Consider the following 14,895-nt stretch of genomic DNA (forward strand, 5'->3'; position numbering starts at 1 on the left):
ACAATTCAGTCGGACAGTACTTTTGAAAGTATTTCAATCTGAAGGAAGTATGGTTTGAAGAGACTGTAATGCATCGGAAAAGTGTTGTGAAATTCAGAAGATATTTTTTTTATGATCTTCTGTGTAGAAAATAACTTTATCATTAATGATGTTATTTTACCCCCGGTCTGATTTAGTGCCTGGTCTTATCCATTCTGTTCTATTGAGTCTAATGGGCAAAGTAGAGGGAAACGGAAGTCTTATCTTTCAGCGACGGGGTCATAATATGGTGTAGCTTAAACAGTTCAAAGGATAGAGCTACACTTGCAAGAAGAAAACAGAAACCGCTTTGTTAATTACAACGCATCTAGTGATCCCTAGTTTGGGAAACTGCAGTAAGTGCAGGGTTAAACAAGACCAGGGCATACTGGCTCTGTTTCAACAAACAAGCTGTATATTGTACACTGTATGTTGTATATTGTGAGGATTCCTCTCACCTGAGGTGGGTGGGGAGTTGGAAGGGCTACGGTCTTCACAGGGCATATGAGTGCCCATGATCTGATGACAAGGCACGCAGAGCACATCCAGAGTAATTACCATGTATAATGTGTATGCAGAGACCACCATGTGCAGGGGTCTAATAGTCATACAGTATCAGGCCTCATACATGACAACAATAACTCACAGGGTCGAGAAGAGGAGAGGGCTCACTGGTACGATCTGATGGAGAGTTACTCTCTGTTCTCAGGAAAGGCCGGTCCTGAGAGAGAGAGCGAGAGAGAGAAAGAGAGAGAGAGAGAGAGAGAGAGAGAGAAATGTAAAGAGGGTGGGGGATGAAGGTTTGAAAACAACAACAGCAATATTTCTCAGTTGTATGAATCATACTATACTGTGTGAGACTTTTATAGGCAGCTCATAGTACAGTATGTGCACAATGTACAGTACATTCTATTAATCCCACACGATACTGTATTTACCAGACTTCAGGCAGGGGTCCAAATAGTATTTGTGTTCTTTTAACTACCTTAGCTGCACTTTATTGAGCTTGTTTGGTGTAATGGAACCAATGAATGGGCCCTAAAGTACAAACCACACTCATCTGGCACTCCAGGCAGTCTCAATGAAAGTATTTGAAAGAAAACTACTTGAACCCAGGTCTGGTGTGTGTTGGAGGCCACACTCTCTCACCTCACTGGGGCATAGCACAGAGATAATCATGCTATTTTCCTCCATGTTCTGCTGGCCTATGGTGGGCTGCAGCTGAAAAACAGAAAACAAGTCTCATTTGTTTGCCTTGACTAGAACTGAGAGCCGAGACAATGCCACAGTGTGTTAGCAGCATGTGTAGTATTTTGTGTGACTCACCAAGTTGGCCCACATCTGTACTGCCAGTTTGTCTGTGTGTTGTTCACCCGCTCTGGGGGCAGCGCTCTGTACATAGATTAACACGTATGCATCAGAAATCCAAGCGTATGCACACACCATAACAACTCAACTCTGCATCACACAATAGGATAGGCACATTAATGTATAAAAATTGTAGGGAGGGTTTAATGGCTTGTCACTCACAATAAAAGAGGCGGGGTCTGATGTGATGAAGGGGGCATCCTGCAGTAGGACGGTGAAGTCATCTCTGTTGCTGTACCACTGCTTCTCCACCAGGTGTCGATCAAGGGACTCCTATTGACCACCATGAATAATGGTTTGTAAAAATAACTATATATAATACACATTTTTAACTGAAACATTGGTCCATTAAATCCCCAGCAAGGAGAGATGAGTGTGCCACTTTCATTTGAACTTGTAAAGTCCCCTGTACTATAGCCCCTTCCGTCCATATCTCCTATAGCCATTTTTTCCACTATACAAATAAGATAAAATGAGATTAGATTGCATGTTATTGTCTGTTTTCACCCCCAAAAATATTTTGCATCATAAAAAACCCTTAGGGGTCATATAATACGGTAAACAACATACAGAACATATAGACCTACTGTATGTTGTTTACCGTATTTTATGTCCCGTAAGGGTTTTTTATGATGCAAAATATTTTTTGGGGTGAAAACAGACAATAACATGCAATCTAATCTCATTTTATCTTATTTGTATAGTGGATAAAATGTAAACAGCACATAGATGTTGGGGATATAGTGTAGATGACGTAGATGTAAGACATTGAACCTGGAGGACTTGAGTGAGGATGGCCTTCAGTAGTCTGAGCTCCCCTTCATGTTTTTCCTCCATACATTGACACATCCTGTCAATAGACATACAAGCAATCAAATGCCTACCAGAAACTATAGATTGAAATCACTGAAGAGTTTCAAACTCAGGGAATGAGTGCACCGACTGATTGAGGAGTTGTGCAATTGGTTGAGAAAGTCACCTGTTCTGATAACGAAATCCAGTATCATACTCTCCATACCACAGTGCAACATTGACAATGGTCCGCTTCAACTGCAAACACATTAAGAGTAATCTTAACGGTCATCTAAATGAATGTACTGTAGCATTGCTGAGTGTCACACGAGTCACCAAAACCCACCTGTGACTGCAGCACCTGCAGCGCACGATCCACCTGATGGACAGCTGCTGTGATTGTCTCGCTGACCTGCATACACACAAACACTCACTCAAAGGAACGCCGCTATGAACACTGTAAAGTCATGAAATGAAGACGTGGACTGAAATCCAGACATGTGAGGTGGCTACTGACCTGGTCCTGACATACACAGAGCTCATCCACCTGAACAAATAGCATGACCAGCTTCCAGTCTGTGTCTAGCTCAACGGCCTATCAGAGAGAAGAACAGACACAGTCAGAGACGACAATCGGGGAAGCTGTTCTGATTCTATAGGACAATGTGTTGGGTGATGTAGAAGGAGAGTCGCTAGAATACCTGGTTACTCCTGAGGGAGAGGGTTAGTTCCTTTGCCTGCTCGACAAGAGCCCTGCAAATGAACAAAACGTGGTCTGAAATACTACTTTTCTCACTCTTTCTTTCACGCCCTGTCTCGGTCTCTACTCTCACAGGGAGCAAGTGTAGTTGTGGTTTACCTGTGCTGTGAGGATTCAGAATAGAGGTTTGTCTGACCAAGGAGAGTACTGGTCATTGCAGGGTTAAACATGGTCAGCAACTCTAGCGGGGCAGAGAGACAGGGGGGAGGAAGTTGCTTGATTGTAAGTGACATCAACATTGTCATATGCACACGACTTGGCACTTCATGGCGTGAAAAAAACATTATAGGAAATGGCCCTGTAGGCTCTATATATTAAGTACTGTATGTACTGTCTATATAGATATACTGTAGATACACGTGGGCAAATCGGTTTGACCAGACACGTAGGACTGTCTTGGTACTGACATACAGTAAGTGCCACGTGAGTTGAGAGTACAGTGTGTCTATCACTTTCATCTTTATTTATGTTCTTTTGTATTGTCTTTATTGCTTCCTTGTGAAATGCTTTCTTGTGAAATTGTTGGCGGCAAAGACTGGTGGTTCTATCTTTAGTATTGTCAGGGTTGGTACTGATACGAGACCGATGAAGATGTCGCACGGTAGTGTGAGGTTAATTAATTGATACTAAAATGATCTATAATAACCTATTAGATGGGAAACTGTTCATTCTTGTATTTGTGTATCGTCTAAAAAAAATATATATATTTTTATGTAATGACACGTGAAACCTTTCAACAGTTACAGTAATTTATATAGGAGCAGGCCTAACACTATCTCAAGTACATAATTTCTTCCAAATGTATTCAGTTTTTCAATGCTTTTATCCTTTCCTGCACAAGCCTATCATTGAAAGCTGTTCAGAAGACAAATAAATTGTTTAAAAGGTAAAAGCCTAAATTCTGTCTGGTTCTAGATTATCTTGATGAAGTGAGATGAAAATTCTACGTAAGTATACACGAGGGTCAGATTGCAATGGGAGGACATTTGGCATGGAAGAGGAAGATCTGTCAGCAGGCCAAAATGTCTTATCAACCAATAAGTGTGTTTTATTGAGATATTATTTGATGCAGACTGTATTTTGGTGCTGAAGGTCACATGAAATTAGAATTTTGTATTTGTGTGTACTTGTGTCTGTCTATGACAATAGCCTGGGTTTGCATACATATTTTCGCAATAATATTAGACTGTGGAGCAAGACCTTTTCTTCTGTTTCAAAAAACTGGATTGATTCATTGAGTAACCCCCAAACCCTTATGAATAGCAGGGGCTTACCATGAAGTCTCGATAACACTCTGGACAGCTCGCTGCTGCAGAGAGTGAGAGAAACAGAAGGTTGAAAAACCTTTCTGCGTTCACATTGACACTAGGGATGATTCAATATTGACACCTGGTGGTGTCCCCTTATCTATCAAGGTTAGATAAATTTGATGTGCTGCTTACCTGTGTGTGTGGGGAAGCCCAATGGCAGAGAGCACAGCCACATCTGAGGGTCTGACACTGTGAGCTGGAGAGAAAATAGTGAAATTAGGAGCCGACCTGAGGCTGCACTGGTTGATCGTTTAGAACAGCCAACTCAACTCAAAAAGGACTAAAGAGACTGAAGATATGCAGTGAGTATACCAAACATTGGGAACACCATCCTAATATTGAGCTGTGCCCTTGGAACAGCCTCAATACGTCGGGGCATGGACTCCAGATGTTGTCGAAAGCGTTCCACAGGGATGCTGGCCCATGTTGACTCCAATGCTTCCCACAGTTGTGTCAAGTTGGCTGGATGTCCTTTGGGTGGTGGACCATTCTTGATACACACATGAAACTGTTGAGTGTGAAAAACTCAGCAGCGTTGCAGTTCTTGACACAAACCGGAGCGCCTGGCACCTACTACCATACCCCATTAAAAGGCACTTCCATTTTTTGTCTTGCCCATTCACTCTCTGAATTGCACACACACACACACAATCCATGTCTCAATTGTCTCAAGGCTTAAAAATCCTTATTTAACCAGTCCCCTCCTCTTTATCTACACTGATTGAAGTGGATTTAACAAGTGCTGTCAATAAGTGATCATAACTTTCACCTGCATTCACCTGGTCAGTCTATGTCATGGAAAGAGCAGGTGTTCTTAATGTTTTGTACACTGAGTGTATCTCTATATTCTAGGTGGCCAGACATATCATTGAACGAACTCAAAGACATCAAGCAGAGTACAAGGCCAGATCATACTGTTCTTAACCCAGTTAAGATGTACTTTCCCTCCTCGGCTGTCAAGCCATTGATAACAACTACTGTATATCGCTAATGACTGATTAGTGAACAGACTCACCTGAGGAGGGAAGGGACTTGGAGAGAGAGATCTGAGTGCAAGGCAGTGCAGAGGCTGGGAATAACAAAAGCGACATTACAGGTCACATACTATGGGGATTAATACAGTATATTTTTATACAATCAATGTTGCTTACTGCTATATGAATGTGGAAAGCATACATGAAGTATGCATACATTAAATAACATCTTAGGTTTTCTCAAATACTTTCTCAGAGCAAATTTGCTCAATGAATTTAGCGTTATCATCTTAGAAGAGAGGCGACAAGAACACATTCAACAAGAATGCTGTCATGTCCCCTACAGTATCAATAAGAGAGTTCATTGTCCCATATGATTTATACTGTTTTTGTCTCACTCCTGAAAGCCTGACAAGGTCCCCAAGATGTTACTTTAACTATGCAGAAATACATTAAAATGGTACAACCAAAGCGGGCAACAGTACATCAATTATACTGAAATATAAGAGACCTCAGGCATGCCAATAATCACCACAGGAATACAACTTGACTCTACTTGCGATATTTCCCCAATACCATTCCTGCAAACCGAAGACACAAGGCCACTGGTATTCTTCAATTCACCCAGTTTGTAAACTTTTATGTTTAAAACAATCAGAGAGTTTGAGTATAGAAGTGCATAGAAACCTGGTGCTGTGGAGAACCCCAGCAGAGCTATAACCAGTAATGGAAGCATCCCTTGTCTGTCAAAGTTTGTCCTCATAGGCCACCTGTTGTCTTCTGTCTGGCTTGTCTGTCTGACTATCTGTCTGTTTGTCTAACAGCTCAGTTGTCTGGGCTTACTGTCCTTTACTGTCCTGCTTCCTCAACCTCGTGGTTTGATGTGATTCAAAGGTACACCTATCCAGGATATATAATACACATCATGCATATGCATATTATGCATAGTAGGGGGGGTTGGGCTCTCGTTCAAGGGCATGGCTGGGACATTGTGACATCACTATGGTGAAAATCTCCATGGAAGAAAGAATGGAAGAAAGTGAAAGCAAAGACAAGAGCGAGAGAGAGAGGGGGCAGCCCCAGCTGAGCCCAGTTCAAGCTATTGTCACGACTTCCGCCGAAGTCGGTCCATCTCCTTGTTCGGGCGGCGTTCGGCGGTCGACGTCACCGGCTTTCTAGTCACCTCCGATCCACTTTTAATTTTCCATTTGTTCTGTCTTTGTCTTACACACCTGGCTTCACTCAACCAATTACTTGTTTATTACTTAACCCTCTGTTCCCCACGTTGTGTTTGTGAGTGATTGTTTATTGTAATTCGGTCCGTCTTTGTGGGCTCGTGATGTTACTTTGTAAATGTGTCTTTTTGAGTAAAATACGTTGATTACTCATATCTGCTGTCCTGTGCCTGACTCTCTACACCAGTTACACATAGGACCATTACAGCTATTCTCTGTGCTGGCACCCCTGAAGCTAGGACAGCATAGTCCCTGCCCATTTTACGAAAACCTCTGATCCTTGATGAAAACCTGCTCCAGAGCGCTCAGGACCTCAAACTGGGAAGAAGGTTCACCTTCCAACAGGACAACGACCCTAAGCACACAGCCAAGACAACGCAGTAGTGGCTTCGGGACAAGTCTCTGAATGTCCTTGAGTGGCCCAGCCAGAGCCCAGACTTGAACCCGATCTAACATCTCTGGAGAGACCTGAAAATAGCTGTGCAGTGACGCTCCCTATCCAACCTGACAGAGCTTGAGAAGATCTGCAGAGAAGAATGGGAGAAACTTCCCAAATACAGGTGTGCCAAGCCTGTAGCGTCATACCCAAGAAGACTCGAGGCTGTAATCGCTGCCAAAGGTGCTTCAACAAAGTACTGAGTAAAGGATCTGAATACTTATGTAAATTATATTTCTGTTAAAAAACTTTTTTTTGCTTTATCATTATGGGGTATTGCCTGTAGATTGATGAGGGGAAAAAACTATTAAATCCATTTTAGAATAAGGCTGTAAGGTAACAAAATGTGGAAAAAGTCAAGGGGTCTGAAATATATAGAAATAAAATAATAAATTGCTTGTGATAATATTTCTTAAATGCATTATCTTACTTTATAGATTTCAAATAAAGTGTTATCGGTCACATACACATGGTTAGCAGATGGTAATGCGAGTGTTGACAGTGCAGTAATATTTAAGTAATCTAACAATTCCACAACTACCTAAAACACACATAGGGGCGGCAGGGTAGCCTAGTGGTTAGAGCGTTGGACTAGTAACCGAAAGGTTGCAAGTTCAAATCCCCAAGCTGACAAGGTACAAATCTGTCGTTCTGCCCCTGAACAGGCAGTTAACCCACTGTTCCTAGGCCGTCATTGAAAATAAGAATTTGTTCTTAACTGACTTGCCTAGTTAAATAAAGGTCAAATTAAATATCTTAAGGTATGGAATAAGAATATGTACGCATAAATATATGGATGAGCGATGGCCGAGTGGTATAGTAATGTGAGATATGTAAACATTGTTAAAGTGCCAATATTTGAAGTGACTAGTGATCCATTTATTATAGTGGCCAATGATTTGAGTCTGTATGTATGCAGCAGCCTCTCTGAGTTAATGATTGCTGTTTAAATTTAACAGTCTGATGGCCTTGAGATAGAAGCTGTTTTTCAGTCTCTCGGTCGCAGCTGATCTTTTTGACCTTCCTGTGACATCGGGTGCTGTAGGTGTCCTGGAGGGCAGGTAGTTTGCCCCCAGTGATGCGTTGTGTAGACTGCACCACCCTCTGGAGAGCCTTGCGATTGAGGGCGGTGCAGTTGTCGTACCAGGCGGTGAGACAGCCCGACAGGACGCTCTCAATTGTGCATCTGTAAAAGTTTGTCAGGTTTTTAGGTGACAAGCCAAATTTCTTCAGCCTCCTGAGGTTGAAGAGGCAGTGTTGCGCCTTCTTCACCACACTGTCTGTGTATTGTTATGCATGTATTGTTATATATTACTTCACTGTTGGAGCTAGCATCATAAGCATTTCACAAGACCAGAAATAACATCTGCTAAATACTGTATGTTTAGGCAACCAATAACATTTGACTTTATTTGAGATTGGTGAGAAAAATAATATATTTAATCCTTTTTGAATTTAGGCTGTAACACAACAAAATGTGGAATAAGTCAATGGGTATGAATACTTTCTGAAGGCACTGTAAATAGGCATTTGGCAATTGGTAGGGTAAATTCATTGTACTTCTCTTTAACTGCCGTTTCCCAAAAGTAGTACTCTTCCCACACACCAACAACATTTTCTCAGCTCAGAAGCGTCTGCATTCAACACATGTTTTGTGGTTGTCCTTAGATAGATTCTCCAGACTTGCAAAGAGAGAATTGTTGATTTGTTGCCAAATCTAGATTCTCAATAGCATTTTATTTGGAAATATGCACCAACAATTATTTTACAGATAGAAATATGAAAAAAGTATGTATCCACAACCTGCTCTACTTGTTCAACCTAAATATATAGGCTTGCATATACAGCAAAAAAACATTTGTGGTATATGCAAATATGCACATTTTTAATGAGACATTGCCTAATTAGCATGTTTTTATAAAACATTTAAAAAAAGTTGTAATACAAAAAAAGTATTATATTGGTGTTTTTATTTAACTGATAAAAGTTCCTTGTGATGTGATTAAGAAAATACCCCATTGGAGTGTGACACATAGCCTTAATAAATTATGAATAAACTATTTTCTAATCCCTTATAAATGCTTTATTACAAAGGTGTTATAAACTTTTACCTTATTATCTGTTCTGCCTCTGGCAATGGTTGTATACCATAGATGCAAATCACAATCCTTTAGTAGGCTATACGTTGTGTAACACTCTCAAATGCAATCTCGTGGGGAAATGTCCTTAAAATGGCTAAGCCTCCTTGGTGATAGATTGACAGTGACATAACAGAGGTATTTAAAAAAAAAAAAACGTATATCCTTGACCTTAAAGACTTCCTGCTACAAGGACAGGCAGCTAATGACTCCCTGTTACATAATCACAGTTTATTTCAAACAGTATGAAAATAAATGAGTAAATAAGAATTTTAATTAGTATGAATAAGTATTAATTATGGGTATAGGCATGGGGCAGTTAGTTGATGAAATAGCTATCATGCAATAGCAATTACAAGAGCAGTTGTCTTTCATGGTTTCATCATAAATGAGTAATATGAATGGGTAAGCATTTGATGTTGATATGGATGTACACACATTTGATTTCTTTATAGATTGTCCTCAGGGCCAATCTCTTGGTCAGCAACATAGGCACGTGTTTCATAACAATGTGAAGTTAAATTGATTGATCATCACTTATGATTATCAGTCTCTGTTCTTTATCTATCTGTAACGATTACAGAGGAGAGGGACTGCCAGATGGAAAGGCGAGGGAGAAATATAGTTGATTACACGATGTACACTACATTACCAAAAGTATATGGATACCTGTTCGACGAACATCTTATTCCAAAATCATGGGCATTTTTATGGAGTTGGTCCCCCCTTTCCTGCAATAACAACCTCCCCTCTTCTAGGAAGGCTTTCCGCTAGATGTTCGAACACTGCTGCGGGGACTTGGTTCAATTCAGCCACAAGAGCATTAGTGAGGTCGGGCACTGCTGTTGGGCGATTAGGCCTGGCTCGCAGTCGGTGTTCCAATTCATCCCAAAGGTGTTCGATGCCAGTCAAGTTCTTCCACACCGATCCCAACAAACCATTTTTGTATGTACCTTTGCTTTGTGCAAGGGAGCATTATCACACTGAAACAGCAAAGGGCCTTCCTCAAACTGTTGCCACAAAGTTGAAAACACAGAATCATCTAGAATGTCATTGTATGCTGTAGCGTTAAGATTTCCCTTAACTGGAACTAAGGGGCCTAGCCTGAACAATGAAAAACAGTCCCAGAACTTTATTCTTCCTCCAACAAACTTTACATTTGGCACTATGCACTTACAGTTGACCAGGTCAGCTCTAGCAGGGCATACATTTGACGAAATGACTTGTTATAAAGGTGGCATCCTATGACAGTGAAACATTGAAAGTCACTGTGCTATTCAGTAAGGCATTCTACTGCCAATGTTTGTCTATGGAGATTGCATGGCGGTGTGCTCAATTTTATACACCTGTCAGCAATGGGTGTATCTGAAATAGTCGAATCCACTCATTTGAAGGGGTGTCCACATACTTTTGTACATATAGTGTTTATTTTAATTTTATTTAACCTTGATTTAACTAGGCAAGTCAGTTAAGAACAAATTATTATTTACAATGCTGGCCTACCTGGGCCAAACCCTCCCCTAACGACGATGGGCCAATTGTGCGCTGCCCTATGGGGTTCCCGATCACGGCTCGAACCCGGGTCTGTAGTGACGCCTCTAGCACTGCGATGCAGTGCCTTAGAACGCTGTGCCTCTGTTATGTTTGTTTGATCAAAAAGGATTAACAGATTACTGACCTGAAATTGCTTGACTATACTGTACAATCATCCACTGCAACACCTGAGTTCCAGTCAATTATGTTTCTTGATTTGCCGTACTGTAAATGCAATGTACATCTGAAATCATGTTTATGCTAATAGACGTTATGATAATGGTTCGGAGTTGAAGTTAGAGGACAGTGGATTTAACGTTTAGATCTAAATGAATAAGACGACACGGACGGACGGACGGGGGGCGACTGATACTAGATCAGCACTCCTAATCTGATACAATAATCACATGCTCACTTCAATTGTGATGACTGCAGAGATTGGTCTTTACACAAGACTCTGTTATCTGTCTCCCAAGGACACTCTCAAGCATGACAATGCTCCATCTATCTTCAGGAGTGCTGCTTATCTTAAGTCTACAGCTGAACAGTTTGTGCAGCTCAAGATGCCAGGTAAATCTTTTTGTAACCTCGTGCCCAAAGATTTCCTGTACTTGGGTTAACAAATGCCACGTTTGACTTGTTGCTCCACCAGACTTTCCTTGGGCGGAAGTGTCTGGGAATGAGATTAACATTTTTGTGATATTCTTTGTGTTCTTCCTGCTGTGTTCTTTCATGTGACTGCATGTCCATTTCTTGCTCTGCATTGTTCCAGCACAGGAAGTATTTTGATGCAAACTTTTCTGCCTGACTGTCAGAAGGCTATGTTCATTATTAGACAGCCTACCTGGATTTTGATCCAGGACTTTCTCATATCAGCTGCCTGAAATCCACCACACCACAATGTACAATGAAGCCTGAGCTGAGCTTCATAATTTCAGTCTGCTTCCTAAATGTTTTTTTTTCTGGTTTCTGGTTTCATTGCATCAGTGTAATTTCAAACACGTTGGCCTTTACTCAATTTGGTCTCTGCTGCCTCCTTGGGGTCTGTCTAACAACTCCCCTACCCAGTAGGGGCGGGACTACCTGTACCGGATGTTGATACAGTCTGCGGAACAGCTGTGAGAGAACAACAAAGCTGACGCCACATCTAGCTACAGAATCGACGAGAAGGACGAAAAGAAGGTGAAAATACAACAAAAAAACTGGATTCGAGGTTGATAAAGACTATAGAAGTGGTCAAGAAAACAGGTTATTAACATTCGTGTCGACATAACTCTGAAAATTACAGATTCAAGGTAAGAGAAAGTTGGGCACGCGATGTTTCGTCGACATTGGCTTTGTGTACTGACGTTATATGAGCTATTTTAGCTAGCTATCATCATTATCAAACACTATTTGATTGTACTAGCTAGCCGTGAAATGCTATGCTGTCCATGTGTTTTATAAGAGACAACGATTGATAAACTTCTAGTTTTGTTGTAAATCTGAATGAGGTCATGGTATTGTTGACACAACTTGAATGAATCGCTTCACACATCGATCAAGACTGATTGATTGGCATTTGGCTCCCAAAAAGCTACTATTTCGAGAAAAAAGGACTAACAGCTGCCATAGTCTTATGACAGCTGTTTACATTTAATATGTGCGCAGGTCTTGTTTAACTTCTCGATTACATGTTGTTCAAACAAACGTCGATTTAGTATGGAATGTTTTCCAATCCAGTGGAAATGGCAAATGGGATGGAAATGGCAACCGCCGCAGCTCTGACGCAGTCACAATTCAACTGCCCTTGTTTCTATGCAGAAGGTAGATGTAGCAGCATCGTTACTCACCTCCAATGATTTTTCTACGTCAGCCAATGAAGACAACCGTTCACTATGAAACCGAATAGAAGATACACTTGTTAATTCTAGGCATCTTTGCTATGATGTGTTCACCTAAACTAGTTGGTATCCATATTGATCTCAATAGGCTCGCACTATAACACAAACTCACTAACTGGGCAGTATGTGGTCTCAGACCCAGTATGTGTCTTTGTGAGTAGTTGTCTGATGTGCATCTGTTTCACTCTGAGCCTCCCCGCTCTCCTTTGTTTCAGCTGCTGTCTGTGAATGAGTTAGTGTCTTACATGACTTACTTGCCCTTCCTAAAGGTCGGTCTCTGCACAACAGCACTATGGGCCGGATCTTCCTGGACCACATTGGCGGGACCCGCCTCTTCTCCTGCGCCAACTGTGACACCATCCTGACCAACCGCTCTGAGCTCATCTCCACGCGCTTCACTGGCGCCACGGGCCGGGCCTTCCTCTTCAACAAGGTGAGCCTGGTGAGGGTTGACTACTCTTAAAGGCCCAGTGCAGTCAAAAACGTGATTGTTCTGTGTTTTATATATATTTCTCACACTATGAGGTTGGAATAATACTGTGACATTTTGAAAATTACGATGAACCCTTGTAGTGTAAGAGCTGTTTGAAAAGATCACGTGAAATGTATGCCTGTTTTGATTGGATGGAGTTTTGGCCTGCCTGGTGACATCACCAGGCGGTAAATGAGTTATTAGACCAATAAGTTGGTTCCAAACCTCTCAGCCAATAGCTAGTTTTAAATGTTCCCCTCCCCACTCTGGCATTCCTAGCTAAATTATTGCTTGAAAAATTGCTCTTTGCTAAGAAGCTATTTTTGTTTCTTATTACCATTTTTTTTAACAGTCACAGTAAGGTACTTGTTGAAATGATTTGAGATAAAAATGGCTGCATTGGACCTTTTTTAATAGGTTGTAGTTAAGAGTCCTGCGAATAACACCATGTCCTTACAGAAAACACATGACACCATGTCATTATTCTCTAGCCCCGTCCCATACTGTATGTGCTGTTCTAAACTCATTGTTGGGACACGCTGCTAGTCCCTCTTGCAGGTTCAGATACTTCGTTGAATAAATCTATGTTTGTCACCCACAGGTGGTGAACCTGCAGTACAGCGAGGTGCAGGACCGCGTGATGCTGACTGGCAGACACATGGTGCGAGACGTCAGCTGCAAGAACTGCAACAGCAAGCTGGGCTGGATCTACGAGTTTGCCACAGAGGACAGTCAGCGCTACAAGGAAGGCCGCGTCATCCTTGAAAGGGCACTAGTAAGGGAGAGCGAGGGCTTCGAGGAGCATGTGCCCTCTGATAACTCCTGAGTCCCCCGTCCCTCCTTTCTGCCTTGTGCACCCGACGTCTCTCCCAATCTCCAGTGTCCCCTACACTCCTCTCCTTATAGGCAACTACCTGTGTATCAGCTTCCCACCAGCAAGAATTGTGTAGAGCTAGACAAGCCTGTAATTATGTCCGCCCCTCACACATATTGTACACACATTTGAGAATGCACTCGCTCACAGGCTATAGTGCTCGCGTATAATGTACATGCATTAGATTCTGCACGATACACGTGTAGACATTGGACTACAGCTGCCTGAAAAGTAGGGGTTGTGGTGGGGGGAGTAACTTAATGACCCAAAGTGGAGCGCAAGGACAGATGCTAATGCCTTTGTCAGTGTTACAGCTGTGTATGATAAAACTGCTGTTGCATGAGAGAGTGGGCTTGGGGGGGGGTGTTGGTCGAAAATTGGACTAGGGGATGAGTGATGCTTGTCATCAAGTATGCTTGTGTTTAGGATGAAATATTATTTAAGTTTTAGTGAGAATGGGTGTGAAAATTGATTTGAGGAAATCATCTTTCTGAATATTGTCATTAAACCCAGTTTCCATTTGCTTTTATTAACAAATATTGGTTACATTTAATAGTACTGATTTTAGTTTTGACTGTTTGAGCATTTTAAAACTGATGTCAACCCTCACTTTGATCCCGATGACAATTGCATGTGTGTACTAAAGCCTCTTCATGTCTGCCGATGGACGGCAGCACGCCTAGACTATAGAACCTGTGATCAACCTCAAATGCTGACAATTCTGTAACAATTATCAAAAGACAACTTGACCATTGTGTGACCAAAAAAAACATGAACCAGCATTGTTGACAATATTGTGGTTTTAAGTTCTGTATTAGGATTGGTCAGTGCTGTGTTTTCTTTTTGGGTTGCGTAGTCTTGCGATGCCATCCTTCATCACTCAGCTATTGGAACAAAATGAAATCGTGAGAAAGCCTGGAAAACTAAGTAGGGGTTGAGTTAAAGCTACTGTTTTTTTTCTTTGTCAGGCCTCCGGTTGATGGATTATAATAAAGAAATTGATCATATAAAATCAACTTTACTTCTATTGCATCACTTCTGATCAATATGGGGGAAGGGTATTTATTGGGCAGGACTACACAATCCTCATAAACAAGAGCTA

The 14,895-nt window shown here is 41.6% G+C and overlaps 2 protein-coding genes across 2 annotated transcripts in view; one reads left to right on the forward strand and one right to left on the reverse strand.

Moving 5' to 3' along the window:
* The window catches only part of LOC129817276 (phospholipase B1, membrane-associated-like), a 32,131-nt gene extending 25,972 nt beyond the window's left edge, over positions 1-6,159 (reverse strand). Inside the window, 17 exon segments of the mRNA XM_055872370.1 lie at positions 477-537; positions 665-739; positions 1,168-1,239; positions 1,345-1,410; positions 1,549-1,659; positions 2,161-2,236; positions 2,366-2,436; positions 2,525-2,590; positions 2,696-2,773; positions 2,880-2,931; positions 3,038-3,119; positions 4,213-4,247; positions 4,381-4,444; positions 5,264-5,317; positions 5,910-5,986; positions 5,988-6,090; positions 6,093-6,159. Of these exon segments, the coding sequence (XP_055728345.1) occupies positions 477-537; positions 665-739; positions 1,168-1,239; positions 1,345-1,410; positions 1,549-1,659; positions 2,161-2,236; positions 2,366-2,436; positions 2,525-2,590; positions 2,696-2,773; positions 2,880-2,931; positions 3,038-3,119; positions 4,213-4,247; positions 4,381-4,444; positions 5,264-5,317; positions 5,910-5,986; positions 5,988-6,090; positions 6,093-6,159 (1,210 nt within the window).
* A 5,482-nt stretch (positions 6,160-11,641) lies between these two features.
* On the forward strand, positions 11,642-14,809 carry LOC129817275 (protein yippee-like 5). The gene is made up of 3 exons (XM_055872369.1): positions 11,642-11,859; positions 12,717-12,880; positions 13,521-14,809. The coding sequence occupies exons 2-3, from the start codon at positions 12,740-12,742 to the stop codon at positions 13,743-13,745; spliced, it is 366 nt and encodes a 121-aa protein (XP_055728344.1). The 5' UTR covers positions 11,642-11,859; positions 12,717-12,739; the 3' UTR covers positions 13,746-14,809.
* Positions 14,810-14,895: the final 86 nt, after the last annotated feature.

The sequence above is a fragment of the Salvelinus fontinalis genome, chromosome 20, assembly GCF_029448725.1.
Source record: "Salvelinus fontinalis isolate EN_2023a chromosome 20, ASM2944872v1, whole genome shotgun sequence".
Taxonomy (NCBI): domain Eukaryota; kingdom Metazoa; phylum Chordata; class Actinopteri; order Salmoniformes; family Salmonidae; genus Salvelinus; species Salvelinus fontinalis.